General features: G+C 42.1%; 1 protein-coding gene across 7 annotated transcripts in view; it reads right to left on the bottom strand.

Moving 5' to 3' along the window:
* MACF1 (microtubule actin crosslinking factor 1) overlaps positions 1-20,807 on the bottom strand; it is a 366,624-nt gene that overhangs the window by 93,955 nt on the left and 251,862 nt on the right. For 6 of the 7 annotated variants that reach the window (XM_040974265.1, XM_040974263.1, XM_040974264.1 and 3 more), the window contains 8 exons: positions 20,392-20,709; positions 17,806-17,972; positions 16,191-16,347; positions 12,967-13,084; positions 8,098-8,160; positions 6,561-6,802; positions 5,644-5,773; positions 4,224-4,423 (listed from right to left, as the gene is read on the bottom strand). In XM_040974265.1, the coding sequence (XP_040830199.1) occupies positions 4,224-4,423; positions 5,644-5,773; positions 6,561-6,802; positions 8,098-8,160; positions 12,967-13,084; positions 16,191-16,347; positions 17,806-17,972; positions 20,392-20,709 (1,395 nt within the window). Of the gene's footprint in view, positions 1-4,223; positions 4,424-5,643; positions 5,774-6,560; positions 6,803-8,097; positions 8,161-12,966; positions 13,088-16,190; positions 16,348-17,805; positions 17,973-20,391; positions 20,710-20,807 lie in introns of all 7 variants that reach the window. The other variant, XM_040974261.1, reaches the window with a different exon arrangement.

The raw sequence follows: 20,807 nt of genomic DNA, 5'->3' as shown, positions 1-20,807 counted from the left end.
GGGTCTCCCTTGTGAGTGCAAGGGCCCAAACACTTGGGCATCTTCTGTCACTTTTCCAGCCACATTAGGGAGCTGGGCTGGGACTGAAGCAGCCAGGACAAAGACTGGCACCCATATGGGAGAGCAGGTAGTGACTTAACCTACCACAGTATCAGCCACAGCTCTTAATCTATTTTATTTTTAAAACAGACTTATTTTGATTGGAAAGGCAGATGTACATTCAAAAGGAGACACAAAGAGAAAGATCTGTCTGCTGGTTCACTTCCCAAGTGCTTGCAATGGCTGGAGCTGAGCCAATTCGAAGCCAGAAGCCAGGAGCTTCTTCCCGATCTCCCACATGGGTGCAGGGTCCCAAGGCATTGGGCTGTCCGCTAACGCTTTCCAAGGCCACAACAGGGAGCTGAAGGGGAGTGGAGCAGCTGAGACACAAACTGGCACTCATATGGGATCCCAGCAGATGCAAGGTGAAGATTTAGCCACTAGGCTATCGTGTTGGGCCCTCTTTAACTATTTTCTACCCATGATGTTCTCATCGAAGAAGTCTGAATTACAGGCTTTGGAGTTAGGCTGCTGCAGTCAAAGGCTCCAGCCTCAGGCAAGTTTTACTAAGGTCTTTAGGCTGTAGCTTCCTTATGTGTAAAAAACCAAGGATATCAAAATAACTTGGTTATAAAAAGGATTAAATGAGATGCTTTATGGAAAACACTGAGCATTAATACTACACAAAAATAAGCATACGATCTGAAGAGATAACAGGCAAAAACTAAACTCTAATAAATGTAATAAGAGGAGCTGGTGTCACGGCTCAACTGGCTAATCCTCTACCTGCAAGCACGGGTATCCCACTTAGGCACTGGTTTTTGTCCTGGCTGCTCCACTTCTGATCCAGCTCCTGGATCCTAGCTTCAGATTAGCTCAGCTCCAGCCACTGTGATCATTTGGGAGAGTGAACCAATGGATGGAAGATATTTGTCTCTCCTTTGTAAATCTGCCTTTTTAATAAGAATAAATCATATTATTTTTTAAAATTAAGTCTGCCAGCATACCCAGATGCATATGGAGGATATGGCAGTACACTGGAGTCTGCAGAGGACACCTGGTACCACAACAGAGAAGAGAAGACAGAACAAATTGACCAACTGCCCCAGCCATGTGTTAGCAGTGAGTATCAGGGCAAACGGAGACTCTTAAGGTGGACTATGTCAACCAGTGGATTCTGGAGAGATTTCAACATGCTTGGAATGGCGATATTGGCAGTAATTCAGAACTGCTGAACTATCAAAACCTCTTGAGCAGGACCCTCGGAGCATGCCCCACAGTGGGGATCCAGGAGTGCTGTTAGGTGGTTGTCCTCCATCTCAGGGTATGGAAGTGGTTGGGAGGCTGGGTGTGATGTCTCTGTTTATCTCCCCCTTCCCCCAGATGCAGGAAGGGAAACAAGATAATGTGGAAATAATGGTCTCATCCTCCTTCCTATAGCCTTTGACCCTTTGTACCCTAATCAACTATATAAAAATCATCAAAAATAAAAATAATTATTACAAAAAATAAAGTCTACTTTGAACACCATACATTGTTTTCTCACTATGTACATTTTCCATGTATTTCATAACATTCTGCACCAAAACAGGCTTATTTTAATTCAGTTTTCCACGAAATTTCTGAAATAATTTCATATTCACATTAAGTAGATATTTCGACTCACTTCAACAGGCAGCCTGGAATCATTAGACATTGGAAATATATTCAGTTGCATGATGCTAAGGAGATAATTTTAAAACTACGGGGTAGACTAGAAAAAGGGACCTCCAAGTACATTGTTCCAATGGTAAAGTCCAGAGATAAAATCAACAGAGAGAATGGAGGAAAGAAAAAAGATCACACCAACAGTTCTCAAAGTATGGTTCAGGAACCCCTGGAACGCCAGGGCCCTCACAAGGAGTCCACGCAACACAGACTATTTTCATAATAATATTAAGATGTTGTTTGCATACTATAATTCTTGTTCTTTCACAAATGCTCAGTAGTGTTTTCCAGAAGTTAACTAGTATCTCAGATTGAACACAGAAGTAGATGTGAGAATATTCTACTAAGCTAGATGTTATTAAAATTTGTAAAGATAGAAAACAATGTCACTTTTATTAAAAACTACCTGTGTTTTGGAAAATATTTTTAAATAAAAATGTTACAGCTTTAAAAAATTATTTATTTATGTTTAAAGAGGAAAGTAACACACACATCTTCCATTCCCCACAAGGTTGCAATAGCCATGTTTGGAACAAGCCCAAAGCTAAGAGCCTAGAACTCCTTTGAGGTCTCCATGTGGGCAGCAGGGACCCAAGTACTTGAGCCATCATCCTCTGCCTTCTTGTATACATTATCTGAGCACCAATGTGGGACACAGGCTTTGCAAGTAGCAGCTTAATTTACCATTCCACAAGATCTGCCCTATGAGACCAAAAAGTATGTAAACTATTGTACTAAAAAGACATTTTCAGGTAGACTCAATAATTATTTAGATTCGGGGTTGAAAGAGTTTCTCTAAAAATTACTCTTGGGGGGGTGGGTTCCCATGCAGTAACCTAGTGGCTGAAGTCCTTCACTTGCATGCACTGGAATCCCATATGGGCACCAGTTCTAATCCCAGCAGCCCCACTTCCCATCCAGCTCCCTGCTTGTGGCCTGGGAAAGCATGCGAGGCTGGCCCAAAGCCTTGGGACCCTGCACCCACATGGGAGACCCAAAAGAAGCTCCTAGGTTCGGATCAGCTCAGCTCCAGCTGTTGTCGTCATTTGGGGATGGAAGATCTTCTCTGTCTCTCCTCCCTCTCTGTATATCTGACTTTCTAATTAAAAAAGAAAAAAACTATATATATATATATCTTTATCTTTGAAAAAATTACTCTTATGTCTTAGGGAATGTGGTGGCACATAAAAGGGAAAAGTCAGAAAGTAGAACAAGAGATTCTAGGCAGGATTTTGTTTCAAATGACAGAATTTTAAACAACCCCTTTCTATAGTGTCAGGCATCTGAATTAAGGTTTTTTTTTTTTTTTAATCTTGAAGGAGGTAAATTCAAGATATTAAGTAATGTCGATCACTACAGGGATTAAAAGTAAGCTACAATTCTAGAATTTATTCAGAAAGTTTCCTACTCTCACATTTACTCTGTTAATAATAATAAAATCAGAGCCATTAACTGTTTACCATTTGACAGGCAAGATGATACATATATTAGAACATCTCCTTTATACCCAAGAAGGGTGGCAAAATTCTGGGGAATTAAATGGCTTCTGAAAATGACATGAAATCTACTTGTTAGGGAGAGCCAGAATGGGTGCAGGATGGGCGAGGTTAGGCCATGGCACCTATGAGTTCACATGAGAGCTGGGTCTGGGGGTAGGCCAGCCTAGGTCAGGTTGTTTCACTCACCAGGTGAGAGCTGTAACTGATGCAGGCTGGTTGGGCTGGGCCTTAGTGCTTGCTGGTGAGTGCCAGGACTCAGGGTAGGCCATGTCACTCTAGGCTCCAGAACCCACCAGCCTGTACAAGACCTGGGTCTGGGAGGGGGCCTGATAGAGGAACTTCAGGAACTCCCCTGCTAGGCTGCCACTTCCACTGATGAATTTAAGAGCTGGGATTAAGCATGGGCCAGTCCGGGCAGGGCTGCAGCACCTGTCAGCCTGTATGTGGGCTGGGTCTGAAGACTGGCCAGGATGGGCTAGGTTGCCGCACCCACTGGCGCATGTGAGAGCCAAAATGGGTGTGGGCCAGCTGGGCTAGGCCACAGCACTTACTGGCAAGTGCTGGAATTGGATGCAAGTCTGTCAGGCTGGACGGTGTACTCCCTGACAAGGGTGAGATCCGGGGCTTGGAGTGGGCCTGGTAGGGGAACTGTGGGCACTCTCTTGCTAGGCTGCAGCTTTCACTGGTGAGCACAAGAATCAGGGTTTGGGTGGGATAGGTTGGACAGAAGTATCCCCCTTTCCCTACCCATTGCACACAGGAAAAAATAAAGAACAGGACTGAAACATTTGCCCTACCCAACTTCCTCCATATCTCGATCCTTCCCATCCTAATTTAGAGTCCCACTGGGTATGCATCCCTCTTAACTATGTAAACAATATTTAAAAAATAATAATAAAATAAAAAAATTGACTTGCTGGGAACAGCATTTAAACCAAGGTTCATATGACTTGAATATGCTATTCTGTATTGGCTTACCTGGACCTGTTGTTTCTGTGCATTCAGCATGTTGGGGTCAATAGACAGGGGCCCTAGCACCCCCATCATCAGTTCCTTCTCCATCAGCCAGGGCCGAAGCTGAGACTCTGCAGCCTGGAAGCAGGCCAGTTGGCTTGCAGACTCCTCTAGCTGCTTTTGTCGAGCCACAGTCACCTCAGTGGCCTTTTCCCATCGGGAATCTGTTGACAGGAAATGAGAGAACCATCAGCAACTGACCTGATCCTTAAATTATGTTCCTAATATACTACAGGAAATGACCCCACAGGCATTTTTTAAATTAGAAACAACCTTTAAAATTTTATAACCAAATAACAATTCTATAACTTGATTGCTATAATAGCTATACAAAAAAGCTATGCACTAAAAGTGCATGAATATACGTACATTAATGTATACAAAATATGTTACTTACATTATTTCATAGTCGGTTTTAAAATTTACTATATTATAAACATCTTTCATGCTGCCAAGGTTTTATGCTAAAAAATACTAATCTCAAAATTATGAACACATTATTTGATCTAATTGAATGTGTAGATACTCTTCCATATTTTCTTTAAAGAAAGATTTGTTTATGTGTAAGTCACAGAAGAGAAAGAGGTATCAATCTTCCTTTCTCTGGTTCACTTCCCAAATGGCACAACAGCTAGAATCAAGCCAGGCTGAAGTCTGGAGCCAGGAACTCCAATTGGGCCTCCCTCTCTGGGTGATGGTGATTCAAGAGCCATCAACTGCTGTATGGATGAAGGCGTCGTAAGAGAGGCCTGACCTACTGTACCACAATACCTGTACCCCTGCCATTTCTCATATTTATCATCAATGTTTTCTTTAGTTTGGGGGTATAGTAATGGTGTCAGTTTAACTTGTCAAAGAAAACCAAACTTTTGACTCTTTAAATGGAATCTCTAAATTTTTTTCCCTAATGAGATTTACTCCTTAGTTCTATCTGGGTCTCCTTCTTGCTTATAGATTAACCAAAGGGCCGGGTGGTAGCATAGTGGCTAAAGCATTCACCCTGCATACCCTGTGGTCCCATATTTGCACTGGTTTGTGTCCTGACTACCCCACTTCCCATCCAGCTCCCTGCTTGTGGTCTGGGAATGCAATCGAGGACGGCCCAAAGCCTTGGGACCCTGAACCTGTGTGGGAGACCTGGAGGAAGCTCCTGGCTCCTGATTTCAGATCAGCTTAGCTCTGGTCGTTGTGTCCACTTAAGGAGTGAATAAACGAATGGAAGGTCTTTCTTTGTGTCTCTTATTCTCTCTGTAAATCTGACTTTCTAAAAACAAAATAAATCTTAAAAAAAAAAGATTAACTAAAGAGAATTCTTGCTTTTCAGAATGTGCTGCGATGCTCTATTTGCTGTGAAGACAGAGACAATACCCCTGTGACAACTTACTGAGTTCCTCTTGCATTTTCTTCCAGTATTCTGCTTCTTGTGAGTTGGGATACGTCACAAGTAACTCAGCCAGGGCTTCCTTTACTTTTTGGATTTTTGGAGAATTCTGTTCTAACTCAGCCAGGAAGGCCTAGGAGAAAGAATATCATGCATGACATGAGGTTCTCTACAGGGAAAAAAGCTCTGGTGTTGCAAAAACAACTGGAGAAGTGGGTGCCAACTCCAAGTTCCTCTCTGATTCTACTCAAGACTTGCTCGTGATTTTGATATTTAACCTGTTTTAACACTGCTTTCAAAAAGAAAATCACAATGGCAGTATTTCAGCTTCTTTTCTATATAATGTATCAGTGCAACCCAATATGAAGGAGTTATCACTCCCTACAAACCAAAATTACCAACATATGATGATGAGGATGCTGCTGATACTTTACAGTTGGAGAAAAGGTCATGCCATCCTTAAGTGAAATACTAAAATTTCTTTCAGGATTTTTCTATGGTCTTTAACCTGACATTTTCCCTTTTCCCACATATCCACCTTAAGAATGAGTTATAAGCTCTTTTTATTTTTCAGATCCTTCTGAGAGTTAGAAGGGGGCTTTGAGGAGTATAGGTTGGTTCTCTTGGAAGTGTCACAAATGAGATCCCATTCTTAATAAGCTAATGCTTCCAGGGAAGGGCTAATCTTTTTCTAACACATCTGGCTTTGTTTCTGTTGTTGATATATAACAATCTCTAATTGTATAGGTAAAGAAACTCTTCAGGAGATTTAAGGCATGTAATTCATTTGGAAATCAAACACACTGCTCCTCACAGCCCAGGCAGGCAGCCAGGTCTCTCTCAGGCAGGTAGGCTCGGCAGGAACACTGGTACAAAGTCCCTTTCTTAGTGTCTGGCTGCAGCTGCTGCAAACACAGTACCTTGTTAGATTCAGCTTGAGCTTTCACTGTTTCTGTCTTGGTTGGAGACAAAGAGGCATCCATGGTTTTCAGTATTTCCTCTTTTGATTCTAGCCACTGCAGCACCGAATTTGTTTCCTTCTGAATTTCATTCATCCTGTTAAAGACAGCCTGAAGGCTTTCTTGACGTTCACGAAGTACTCCCCCGAGTTTCTCATACTTCAGGTTTACATCTGACATGTCACACTGGATTTCTGTCAGATCTAGTACCACAGAGACAGAAATCAGTGCACACAGCTCTCCAAGTGTTCCCCTTGGTTACTCACTCTTAAATTTACTTGTCAGGATTAAGCATCCGTCCCACTCTTACAGCAAACCAGAGATTATCTCCCCGTCATATCACATAATGAGGGCTTTGGCACGATACGCTTGGATGTATAAGATGTATACCTTAAAATGCTCAACACACATGGAATCAAAAGTGATGGGAACAAAGGTAAGAAGTCAGTGTTAGTTGGGTTAATGGACTTAGGAGCATTTGTCTGCTGTCTCTGCTCCAAACTAGACAGGTTGCAAAGCTGAGAGGCCGAGGGCCATATCAGGTACCTTTAGACTAGAATGGCTTCTTTATAGTTCAAAAATTCATATACATAGGTAAAGAGCTTCCCCCCCCAAAATATTTCTTTATTTATTGGCAGAACAACAGAGAGAAAGGGAAGAAGAAAAAGAGAGACATAGAGATCTATCTGCTGCTTTATTTTCCAATTTGCCACCACAGCCAGGTCTGAGCCAGGACAAGGCTGGCAGCCAGGATCCACACCCTGACTTCCGGCAGGGGCGGCAGGGGCCCAGGAGATGTGGCCATCTTTTGTGCCTTTCTGGGTACTTCAGCAGGAAGTTGTATCAGAAGTAGAGTACCCAGGACTCAAATCAGCACTCTAATAAAGGATGCTGTCTTCAGAAGCTTTGGTCTAACCCACTACACAACAACACTGACTTCACATAGAGAGTTGTCTAGATTTTTATTTACTCATTTACTTGGAAGAGATATTGAGAAACTGATTAGACAGATAGACAGACAGGAATCTCCCATCTATTGTTTTACTTCCTAAATATCCAAAAGCTGGAACTGGGATGGCCCAAGCCAGGAATTCAATCCAGGTCTACTACATGAGCAGTCAGGATGAAATGACTTGAGTCTGTTGACCTCCAGGGTCAACAGGCTCGAGCGCTGGGAGCTAGGACTCAAACCCAACATGGGATACGGGATCTTACCTGCTAAGCTAAACACCTGCCCACACATGTTTTTTAAAAAAATTTTAAACTGGCCTTATCTAGTAATCCTGTTTGTTTCATGGATGCATTTAGTTTTGAGGCTGCCAACCTATTTAGTCCATACCCAGAAAACAGAGTGGCATTATAGTTACTTTTCCCAATTTCCTCCCTCTGATTTTCTTGGCAGCCATTCTCCCACACATATTGAAACATACAGAGATGCAAGCATGAACACTGTCCTAACACACCCAACAAAGAGGCACTGTGGAAATGGCATTCTCACCTTTGCAGGTGTGGTATCCGTTTACACTGCCTACAGAGCTTCCTACAGGGGGCAGTATGGAACCTGAGCAGAAGGACAAGGAGACAAACAAGGCAAGACCAATGTGTTAGGCATACATACAGGCAAGCCCTTTGTTCTTTGACACTCACTTTAAGCTTGGGTATCAGCAAGTTAACACAGCACAAGACAACATACTTATGGAAAGACAAATCATTTTAGCTGCCAGGCAACAAAGGGTCACTTGAGATAGTTTAGCTCTTTAGCAGTAATGATTCTTAATCCTTTCTAGAGGAAATTTAAACTCTGTTCTTAAATCCTTTGGATCCTGCCCTAGTTCTTGCAAATCAAGCACTGCTAAAATTACTAGGTCTTTAGAAAACTCTCTGTCACATTTTGGAATGAGGATTTATAATGAAGTCAAAAAATTTCACCTTTAACATCAGAATCATTCAATACAATAAAAAGTGAATAATGAATAACAATTCAGGACATAAAAATGCCCATTGATTTAATAAGACATTACAATGAACCCTTTTTATAGAGTTTCTAAAGAAGATTCTCTGCCTTCTTTTCACAACCTCTTCTGGCTCCTCTTGCCCCACCAGGAAAACAAAAAAAGTACCAATAAATCAGGCTCATGCTCTTTTGGACTTTGATTGTTTCTGATTACATAATTGAACCTTTATTCTTCTCAGGCTGATTCTTCATTTCTCTAAAATGTTTCCCAAATTAAATAAAGACCAGGTCATGTCACTTTAAGTATTATATAGAAACATGAAAAATATTCATGATATAACATTACATTCGGGTATAGAATAAATTAAGGTACACACATGAGCACTGATTTCACTGTACAAAAAGCCACATATAACAATATTGTATTAAAAATAATTGGATTACGGGCCCGGCAGCGTGGCCTAGTGGCTAAAGTCCTTGCCTTAAGCTATGGGTCCGGCGGCGTGGCCTAGTGGCTAAAGCCCTCACCTTCAATGCGCCAGGATCTCATATGGGTGCCGGTTCTAATCCCGGCAGCTCTACTTCTCATCCAGATTCCTGCTTGTGGCCTGGGAAAGCAGTCGAGGATGGCTCAAAGCCTTGGGACCCTGTACCCGTGTGTGGGAGACCCGGAAGAGGTTCCTGGTTCCCAGCTTTGGATCGGCGCAGTACTGGCCGTTGCTATCACTTGGGGAGTGAATCATCGGACAGATCTTCCTCTCTTTCTCTCCTCCTCTCTGTATATCTGACTTAGTAATAAAAATAAATAAATCTTTAAATGTTAGGTTATTGTATTTCAATTTAAAAAACTGATCATACAGAAAATTAATTTTCCAGTGTAGTATGCTAACAACAACAACAACAACAACAACAACAACAACAAAGCGAACTGGTAATAAGAAGGCAGTCCTGGATGAGAGGGTTACTAGTCCAGGACATGGGCTTTAATCTGTAGACAGACTTTCAGGATGAGAAGATAATATTACTTCTCCCCTATCAATGCTCAGGGGCTTATTAGAGACAGCCACAAGGTGACATATATGAAAGTACTTTATTGAGCAAGAAAGAACAAACTGGAATTTTCATGAGCTTTTTTCAGAATGGTAGGAAAACTTGGAGAGAATTCAGGAGAGTGATTTTCACAACACCCAAAAGCAGTACTTTAGGATTTGGTTTAAATTTAATTTTCACATACATTCTAACTATTTAGAAATGGCAATAAACATGCATGTTCAATTACACTGAATGCCACATCTTAACCCACTAGACACAATCAATTAGTACTGTCTTCATGGGCAGAATAAGTAGATTCAGTTACCTTTAGGTATATATTTAAAATTCTTTTTGAGTGTCACTAATAGCAAAAGTTACAGCTCTTCTCTAGCAACTTACAATATTTAGATTTATATGTAAACATTCCAGTATACTGTACAAAATATAACACACGTGTCAGACGTTAAATAAAATGACAAAGACAGGCTTAGGAGCATCTGCTCAAAGCAAGCTCTTATCAAGACAGAATTCTGTCATGACAGAATTCTTAACATTGCAGGTCATGGCAGTCTCAGCATGTGGAACACTGTGGTCCTCACTGCCAGCATAAGGTATAACCTATCGAGGTTTAAGGATGTGAAGCCTCGGGCTCAGCGCCGTGGCCTAGTGGCTAAACTCCTTGCCTTGAATGCGCCAGGATCCCATATAGTCGCTGGTTCTAATCCTGGCGGCCCCGCTTCCCATCCAGCTCCCCGCTTGTGGCCCGGGAAAGCAGTCGAGGACGGCCCAAAGCCTTGTGATTCTGCACCCATGTGAGAGATCCGGAAGGCTCCTGGCTTTGGATCGGCGCAGCACCTGTCATTGTGGTCACTTGGGGAGTGAATCTTTGGATGGAAGATCTTTCTGTCTCTCCTCTCTCTGTATATCTCACTTTGCAATAAAAATAAATAAATCTTTAAAAAAAAGAATGTGAAGCCTCATTAACTATTTTTAGCGACTTAACTTTGAAATGAAAATTTATTATTTCCGTCTCAAGCTTCTAGTTCAGTTTAAGGAGAATATTTTAAGATTGTAAAGAAAATTTTAAAAAAAAATTGTCATCATTTGTAACTATCTGTGCAAGCTATATTTTTCTGGACACAATATCAAACAAAATTTAGAAACAGATCAGGATGCCTTCATCCAATAATCCTAATTGTCAAAATATTAAACGCATTAAGATAGTCTTAGTATTACTTATTACTGGCAGAATTACATCTAAGTGTTATAAATTAATCTATAAGGGAAATTGATGCAACAAAATTTCCATTTATATGGTAGGGTTCTACATAGGATCTATTTTTAAAGAGTCTAGTGCTTACAAAGTTTGAAAGTGATGATCCAGTCCAAGAGTCATCAGGCATAGCCCACCAGCCAAATATAGCCCTTTGTACATTTCTTTTTTTCTCTTTTTATTATTTATTTTGATAATTTTTTTAAAGATTTATTTAAAAAAATTTTTTTATTGGAAAGGCGGATGTACAGAGAGGAGAGACAGAGAGGAAGATCTTCCGTCCGATGATTCACTCTCCAAGTGAGCGCAACGGTCGAAGCCAGGAGCAAGGAATTTTCTCCAGGCCTCCCACGTGGGAGCAGGGTCCCAAGGCCTTGGGCCGTCCTCGACTTCTCTCCCAGGCCACAAGCAGGGGGCTGGATGGGAAGCAGGGCTGTTGGGATAGAACCGGAACCCATATGGGATCCTGGGCGTGCAAGGCAAGGACCTTAACCACTGCGCCATTGCACCGGGCCCTATTTTGATAATCTTTATATAGCTGATTAGGGCACAAAGGGTCAAGGGCTACAGGAAAGTGGGTAAGACCATTGTTTCCAAAATTTTTTTTCTCTGAGGCAATAGGGGGAGATAAAGGGAGAAGCCCCACTCAGCCTCTCACTCATCTTAGGATCCCTGACATGGGGCATACTCAACAGGAAGAAAAGAGCCTGTTGGCCCCAGGCAAGCCCAGCACTCACTCACCACATATCAGTGGTGGCTGTAGCCAGGGTTCCAAGCATTGAGTCCGACCTGGCTTGGGTATCCCCGGCAGCCACTAGGCTGCTGGAAGTTCTCTCCACCCAGGCCCAAGGTTGCACTCCCAGTGGTCCCTCCTACAGCACGAAATTGGTCTCAGATGGAGCCTAGGCCCACCCTGTTCGCAAGAGATCCCCTCCCAGCATACTCACCAGGAAGGAAGAAGTCTCTTGGGCTCAGGCAAGCCCAGAACTCGCTCACTGCATGTCAACGGTGGCTATGGCTAGGACCTCAAGGCAGTGTTCACAATTTCAATATGATGACTGCAGAGCCTGGGCTAGTCCCTCTGACTGTAAGCCTTGTTCCTAAGGCAGCAGGTCAGCCCTCTCTCTGACTGACGGATCAGCCCATGCACCCTGGGAGGCTGGTTTAGGGGGGCAGCCATTGCAGAACTGCCCTTTGTACATTTCTGCATTTAAAGTTTTATTGGAACATAGCCATACCATATATTGTTATAGCTACTTCTGTGCCACAATACATAACTGTGACAAAGACAATATGGCTTGCAAGCCTAAAATATTTATTATCTTGCTCCTTGTAGCAAAGTTTGCAGGCCCCTAATCTAATCACATACAACAAATTTACTGAGCCTCAGAAGCTTATATACAGAGCACAAGAATCACCAAGTTTTTGAAATGTTAGCACTTCTGAGTAGTTCCAAGAAATTCTTAAGGTTTAGGATACTAGAGTAGACGCTCTCTACACACACACACACACACACACACACACACAAAGTACAGTACACACTTGGACTATCACAGCTGGTAAATAAAACACATACGACCCCAATTACCAACCAATGTGAATTCATTCGATTTTGTGCGAAAGACTTCATCTACAGTCAGAGATTGTATATCTGACACAATTTTTGTTCCCACCCTGACTAAGTCTGTCAAACTCTCTGCCAATATCACTTTCAAAATACCTAGCTTCTTCCTGGATATCAAGGTAATACCCATCCATGCCTGGCTCAAGTTTAATTTAGTGACAATACATACCCACCTCATTCACATGTCTACAAGACAGAAATTCTTCAAGATTAAAATCCTTTTTTTTTTTTTAACTATTCTTTATCCACTTCACTGTTTTAAGTGGGCAATTTGTCCACTGACTTTTCCATCATGGGAAGGAATTTTGCAAAACAGAGTAGTGTTATATGTCAATGGAGGAAACAGATCCAATTGAGGGAGAAAACTTCTTTGTAGATATCCTTTGTGTTCATATCTGGCTTTTAATAAAATAAAGAGGCATCTCTAAAGGCCAAAAGCAAAGAATGCCGCTTATTCACCATAGTATGAAGACCCTGCACTTACCTGATTTGGCTTGGGAATCAGGTGCTGTGATCTCCACAATGAGATTTTCTAAAGAAGTGCCTTTGCAATTGATTTCTTCCACCAGAGATCTCTTACTGACCCAGTCATCCAGGAGGCCCTGCTTGATGAAGAACAAAATGACCAAATACTACATCTGAAGGTCTCCTTATAAGTAGGAACATTCTATATATACTCTCTGAAGTTTGGAGAAGCTTAGAAGACCATCTTCATATATCCAGCCATTTCAAAATCATAAGTTAGTGTTATGGCAGAACAATACTCTGGAATTTTCAGGACTTTTAACTCATTTACTCCATTGAATATTTATTAAGCATTTATTATAGCTTAGGCACTGGGCATACAAAATAGAATTGTGATACACTTCCTTAAACCACGAGTTCAGATTATCAATTGCATTATAATGTATGAGATGTTTTTACAGAATAATAGACAATCAATAAATTCTGAGGACACAGGAGAATACACACCTACCTCCAACTAGAGGGAGAAAGGTTCTGAGCTGTGATGTTTGTTAGGTGGACAAAGGAGAACAACCTTTGTATAAAGAATAGAGAGAAAATAATAACTAGAGGACAAATGAGGAATGGGATATAGAGATGTAAAGAAATAAATAGTATTGGATGTGGCATGATAGCCTAACTGCCAAAATCCCATGTAGATGGCAGTTCGTGTCTTTGCGGCTCCACCTGCTCCATCCAGGTGCCTGCTTGTGGCCTGGGAAAGCAATAGAGGACAGCCCAAGTCCTTGGGACCCTGCACCCATGTAGGACACCCAAAGGAAGCTCCTGGCTTCTGGCTTTGGATTGGTTTAGCTCTGGCCATTGCGGTCACTTGGGGAGTGAACCAGCGGACAAAAGATCTTTCTTTCTTTCCTTCTCTCTATAAATCTTCCTTTCTAACAAAAATAAATAAATGTTAAAAAAAAAGGCTACACTCTCTATATATTTATTAAGGGAACTTTATGTTAGGTTTTATTATCAGAGTTCAGATTACCATAGAAACTCATTAGGAATTAATGGCATCTGCTCGAAGACAAAAGGACTGGGTCTGGTGCAGTGGCTCAATTTGTTAATCCTCCAAGTACCAGGATCCCATATGGGCACTGGTTCATATACCAGCTATTCTATTTCCCACCCATATTCCTGCTTGTGGCCTGGGAAAAAGAACGGAGGATGACCCAAAGTCTTGGGACTTTGCACCCACATGGGAGACCAAGAAGAAGCTCCTGGCTCCTGGCTTTGGATCATCTCCGTTCCATCTGTTGTGGTCATTTGAGAAGTGTACCAGCAGATGGAAAATCTTTCTGTCTCTCCTCTCCCTATAAATCTGCCTTTCCAAACAAACAAATCTTTAAGAAAAGACAAAAGGACCTAAGTCTCTGGCAGAAGAGTAGGATTTTCTTTCTTTCAAAGCCAGGACAACATCCTAGCTTTCAGCCTCTATCTTCACATTCAATACCTCTGACTGTTTAACTTCAAACTGCAGAACAACATCAGAAAAAGGAGAGCCATTAGTATCTGGCAAATCATGCTTGCCAACTTGTGGCCCATGATCACTGTTTGTCAATTCTTTCATTAATCCCTCTTGATTCCAAAGAACCATAGTCCCTAAGCAATGAATTAACATGCAGGGCATTCTAAATCTCTGTGGGAAGTACAATGACACACTACTATTAAGTCGTCTGGACCTAACTCCTTAACAAATGGAACAACTAGGTTGTTTTTCAGATTCTGTTTATTTTGCAGGGGTTACACATTGAGGTGCCATGAAAACACTTCTTGAAGCACTGAGACCACTGTGAACCAACAGTCGGGAGGCTCTGTCTTGGGGAACTGTCAAGGGCAGATGCCTTTGCCACCCACTCACTGGAACTTACAAAGTTTTTCCTTCACTGGTCAAGATATAGCCTATCTCACGGAGAAAAATGAGGAAGAACACATAGAAGCTAGAGCTGGAGGCAGTTTCGGCTTATGTCAACATAAACAAGAGAGATGTCAGAAGTGCAAGTAGAGGCCGGATGACTACAAATCCAAAGTGATACAGAAAAGGGATTCTGTAAAAAACAGGAGAAAGGGTTGGTCATGTCCTTGAAGGTATCTTACAACCATGTGATGACTTTTTTAAAAAGATTTATTTATTTTTATTGGAAAGGCAGATTTATAGACAAAGGGAGAAGACAGAGATATCTCCCATCTGCTGGTTCATTTCCCAAATGGCTGCAATGGCAGAAGCTGGGCCCACCCAAATCCAGGAACCAGGGGATTCTTCTGGGTCTCCCACATGGATGCAGGGTTCCATGTGGCTTTGGGCCATTCTCCACTGTTTTCCCAGGCCATATGCAGGATGAGAAGTGAAGCAGTTGGGACATGAACTGGCACCCATATGGGATGCTGGCACTTACAGCCCCATAACCATGTGATTCTAATCTTTCCTTTATTAGCTGGAATAGACAAATTCTTCCCTCCTCAATTTTCTGATCATGTACTTGGTCACTTTCTCATATATATTTGTCTAACTTTCAAACATTTAATGAAAGTTTAAGCCCCTTGAGGACTGCATCTTGACCAATCTTTCAATTGGATTTATTTACAACTCACGCCAGCATCAGGGGGATCTAAGCAATAACTGAAACAATACAGATTTTACCCTTAGAGGAGTTGTTTGATTTTGGTTTTTACATAGGAGATGTTAAAAGTATTCAGTGCTACATAGGGATAAATGGAAATTACACAAAGATGATGGAGGAAGCCCTACTAACCTTCATTTCTCATATCACATCCATATCATCACTAAGATCATTGATACAAGCTGCTAAAGATTTATTCAATTCTCAATGGAAAGTCAGATACACAGAGAGGAGGAAAGACAGAGAGGAAATCTTGCATCTGCTGGTTTACTCCCCAAGTGGCCGCAATGTCCAGAGCTGAGCCAATCTGAAGCTGGGAGCCAGAAGCCTGGAGCTTCTTCCAGATTTCTCATACGGGGACAGGGTCCCAAGGCTTTGGGCCATCCTAGGCTGCTTTCCCAGGTCACAAGCAGGAAGTTGGATGGGAAAGTGGGGCCACCGGGATTAGAATCGACACCCATAGGGGATCGGGCCTGTGCAAGGTGAGGACTTTAGCTACTAGCCTACTGTGCCGGGTCTGGTACAAGCTTCTAACCTACTGTGAGTCATACTCCAGGGGAGCCTTTTCTGTACCCACCTTCAGGTGTTCAATCTGCTTTTCTAGTTCTTTAGTACTTAAGAAAGTCTCTGAATGTGGAATGCTCCCTTCAGTTTCTTTCAGCCATTTCTGGAAGATCCTAATCAACTTCCGGAATTCATCCAACTGTTCCTGGCAAGATGATGCATCTTTCTCTCTGTCAACAAAGAAGTTTGTTAATTGCAGACAAGTTTTGTAAACAAAAAACAAATAACAAACAACAACAACAACAAAAAACTTGAACTGAAACTAGGTTCACTCTGGGACTCTAGGCATCAATTTTAACAGAGCCCTTCTTTCCCATAATCTTTTCCACAGCAAATCTGCTAAACAACCACATGTAATATAGGGGAACATCAAACTCAGGAATTTGTTGTCCTTGTTTGGACATTTCTTGGGAAAGAAGTCTTCACTCTCACTCTAGGCTAAAGTGGAAGTGAGAAAAACTGAAGAGAGCTTGCTATTTAGGTACTATGATATCACGGAAAGAATGCAGGCTTTGGAGCTCAGCTCCAGCTCAGCTATTTAGGTATTTGACTCTTTCAACACCCAGTTCAAATGCTTATTCCTTAGGCAGGGAGTTAGTGACTCTACCGCTCAAAGATTCTTGGGATTAGGCCTAGCTGCCATATATCAATGGATAAAATTAAATGAAAATAGCCACATGTTTCTGTTAGACATCAATCCAGAGCTTCTGGTTTGTCATATACCTAAAAGCCCTGGGCAGAGAAGACAAGCAGAGCAGTCCTGGGCTTGGCTCCCTCCTCCTCGACTGCTGCTTACAGTGATGATCTGAGAACTGCTTTCCTCTAGTCACTACGGCAGATGACTTGGTTTATGGCTATAGCAAGTAAGAAATCTTGCCCACATTCTTAAGTCCATGTAAGGCTTTCTAATGAAGAATCATGGCTTTTTCAATTATAAGCTAAAACCAACCAGCCTTTGCCTTATATTTGCTTGTTAGCTTTCAAAGAACCTGCCACTCCTCTTGTGACCCAGCTCCCTGCTAAGGACCTGCGAAAGCAGTGGAAAATGGTCTCTGGCCTTGGGTTCCTACACTCAAATCAGAGACCAGGAAGAAATACCTGGCTTCTAGCTTTGGACTAGATCAGATCAAGCTCTGGCTGTTGTGGCCATCAGGGAAGGAAATCAGCACATAGAAGACCTTGTATCTTTGTCTCTTCCTCTCTCTGTAACTCTTTCAAGTAAATAAATCTTCAACAGAAAAAGAATCTGCACAGTCTTCCAAAACAGCAATTTAAATGTGACTAAAACAAGCAGGGTAAATTCCAAAGTGGCTTTAATTATGTCTGGGAACTTTCTTCCCATTACTTTCCTTATTTCAATTTCTGCCTCATTCCTGCTTGTTGCCCCAAATTTGTTCTATTTGGTCTAGCTGGGCCTTTGTACAGAGCAGGGGTTCAGTCCAGTCATTTACCAATTAGTAATAGAGAACCCACTAGGCATTCATGAGATAAATTGGTTTGATTAAAAGAGGCACTGTTCACTTCAGCAGGAAAGTTCTGGATGCTATCCCTTTGGTAAATGAAGATCATTTCACCCTCTAGGAAAAAAGAATGTCCCGCAAAACAAACCAATAAAAGTGACAGCTCACCTGTCTTTAACTGTCTTCTGCAGCTCTGTGAAGTCCTTTCTGAGGGTCTGTAACCGGTCTCGGTGCGGGGACAGGTCCAGAGTGAAGCCACAAGCACTCAGCTCCGTGACCAGATGCTCAAGAGTATCCAAGTTCTCCCGCTGGTCTTCCATTTCCAAATTGAGCTCCTGTGAAGCACACAATAAAATGTGTTAAATGTCCTGGTACTCTAAAGTAAATATAATCAAACAAAAAATATCTACGATAAGTGTGGGATAAGTTCTTGCTAATCTGTGGAAAGCAAGAAACAAGAAAAGACAAGCTTGCTGTATTAACTGCTGGATCAAAATGGTAAAATGTAGAACCTCTACGATCCCTACTAGAGGGAAATTAGGTGGAACTAATTAGGTAGAAGCCTTGTCACCTTTCAACAAATATTCTAAGACTTGGCAAGTAGCCTGACAGAACCTAAAATTACACAAAGGTTGTTCTAGGAGTCAAAAAGATCTGAAACTGATTCATGGATTTGCAACTGGTTACTAGGTTGTGATAAAGCTACTACCTTCTCTAAGCTTCTAGTCTCTTCTGTAAAATGCAGCAAACACAATCTCCCCAGGACATCCTGAGCGAGTTCTTGGCTCCTGGCTTTGGCTTGGTCTGGCTCAGAGCTAGCTGCTGTACACATTCGGGAAATGAAACAGCAATTGTTTCGGTCTCTTTTTCTGTTTTTCAAATAAGTACATAAGTAACAAATAAATAAGTGAATGAATGATTTAAAAATAAAAAATAGATTTAGGGATAGGTGTTGTGGCACAACCAGTAAAGCTGCCACCTATGGTGCTGGCGTCCCATATGGAAGCAAGTTCTATTTCTGATCTAGCTCTCTGCCAATGCACCTGGGAAAGCAGAAGATGGTCCCAGTGCCTGAGCTCCTGTACCCACACAGGAGACTTGTAAGAAGCTCCTGGCTTTGGATAGGTCTAGTTCTTGTTGTTGCGACCATTTGAAGAGTGAAGCAGCAGATGGAAGATCTCTCTTTGTCTCTCTCTTTCTATGACCCTGCCTTTAATAAATCAATCTTGAAAAAAAATCAAATAAATTAATTTTGGTTTGGGCCCAGCATGGTAGCCTAGTGGCTAAAGTCCTCGCCTTGCAAGTGCTAGGATCCCATATAGGTACCAGTTCTAATCCTGGCAGGTCTCACTTTCCATTCAGCTTCCTGCTTGAGGCCTGGGCAAGCAACCCAGGATGGCCCAAAGCCTTGCTCCCATGTAGGAGACCTGGAAAAGGCTCCAGGCTCCTGGCTTTGAATCAGCTCAGCTCTGGACATTGTGGCCACTTGGGGAGTGATTCAGCAAATGGAAGATCTTCCTCTGTCTCCTCTTCTCTGTACATCTGACTTTCCAATAAAAATAAAATAAAATCTTCAATTTTTTTTTGTTTTGGTGCAAAAAACTGAAGTGTTTGTATATTTTCCAAATACATATATTTGCAGCTTTTTGAATCTCTGTATCTATCTATGTCGGCACTGCACGTCATAGCACCAGAGTCCTAGGTTCTGGCTCTCCTGACTGTCGCTCCTTCTGGATGCACACCGAGAGGCAGCAGGTGAGGCCCCAGCACCCGGGTCATGTCAGCACCCGGGTGTCTGCCACCACGTGGGAGTCCTGGCTTGAGTCGTGAGCTCCTGGCTTTGGGCCGCACAACCCAAGCTGTTGCAAGTTTCTGGGAAGAAAAACACTGGATTGATTTCTACTTCTTTCTGGTTCTCTACCTTTCAAATATAAATAATAAACAGTTAAAGGAAATGAACCTGAAAGGAGAAAAAGAGCAAGAAACTTGACAGAAATTGGAAAAAGATAAAAACCAATAGTCCACAAGTAGTCACTCTTAAAAACAATTATTTATTTTTATTGGAAAGGCAGACTTCCAAAGAGAAAGAGACACAGAGAGAAAGATCTTCTACTAATCTTCTACTACATTCCCCAAATGTCTACAAGGGCTGGAGCTGAGCCGATCTGAGACCAGGAGCCCAGAGCTACTCCTGGGTCTCCCAAAGGGTACAGGGTCCCAAGGACTTCAGCCATCCTCTACTGCTTCCCATCCAATAGGGAGCTGGAACCAGCTCTCATGTGGGATCCCAGCACTTGTAAGGGGAGGATTAGCCAATAAAGCCATCGTGTCAGCTCCTATACATTTTTGTAAGTAAGAATGAGAAATATTAAAGTGCATATTCATTTTAGGAAAAAAAAAAAGAAGCTTGAATCTTTCAGTACACAAGTGAGTGAAGGAGGATGGTGGAATTTATCCTCCGAGTATAACTCTGAGTAGTTTTACATTGGAGCTATGTCAATGGCTTCCATAAGTAAAAATGAAATTTAATCAAAAGAGAAAATGAAAACCCTAGAGTACAAACAGAAGTAAACCGAATTATATATGGAATTACAGGGAAAAATTAATCCAGGATATTTACTTTTGTCTTGAACTTTCGTTTTATTACTTATTTGAGAATCAGGGAGAGAAGGGGAGGGGAAAAGAGAGAAAGCAAGATCTTCCAGTCTGACCGTCCACCCCCTCACATGCTCACACGGCAGATTTTATACCCACCTGCATGTGCTGGGAGAAACGTGCAATATCTTGATCTGGCTGATTTCCAGAGGCTAGCATCCGACTTTTGTTTTCCATGAACTGCTGCAGTTTATCAGAGAGATGTTCAAACATCTCAACCTGTGGCAGAAGCTTCTTCAGCGAGCTTTCCTTCTCCTGCTGCTGTAGACAGAGCTGTTCGAAGTGCTGGCTCACCTCTGCCAGTTTGCCCTGCAGTACCGCCGCAGTGCTGCTGTCTGCTGTCTCCATGAACTGGGTCACCATTTCCCGGGTAGCCTGTAAGCTGCTCTTTTGTCGAGCAATGTCTTGCTTCAATTTCTGTCGTCAAGAACATGCTTGTCAGTGCCTGGCTCACTAATTCTAGGCTACCTAAGCAGAAGCTATAGCATGGTAATTTTTTCATGGTCACTTCCTCA

Source organism: Ochotona curzoniae, unplaced genomic scaffold (genome assembly GCF_017591425.1).
Source record: "Ochotona curzoniae isolate NIBS_2020 unplaced genomic scaffold, NIBS_Ocur_1.0 contig_2404, whole genome shotgun sequence".
Lineage (NCBI taxonomy): Eukaryota > Metazoa > Chordata > Mammalia > Lagomorpha > Ochotonidae > Ochotona > Ochotona curzoniae.
Note: the sequence above shows the minus strand (reverse complement) of the source record. Positions and strands in the feature narration are given on the sequence as shown.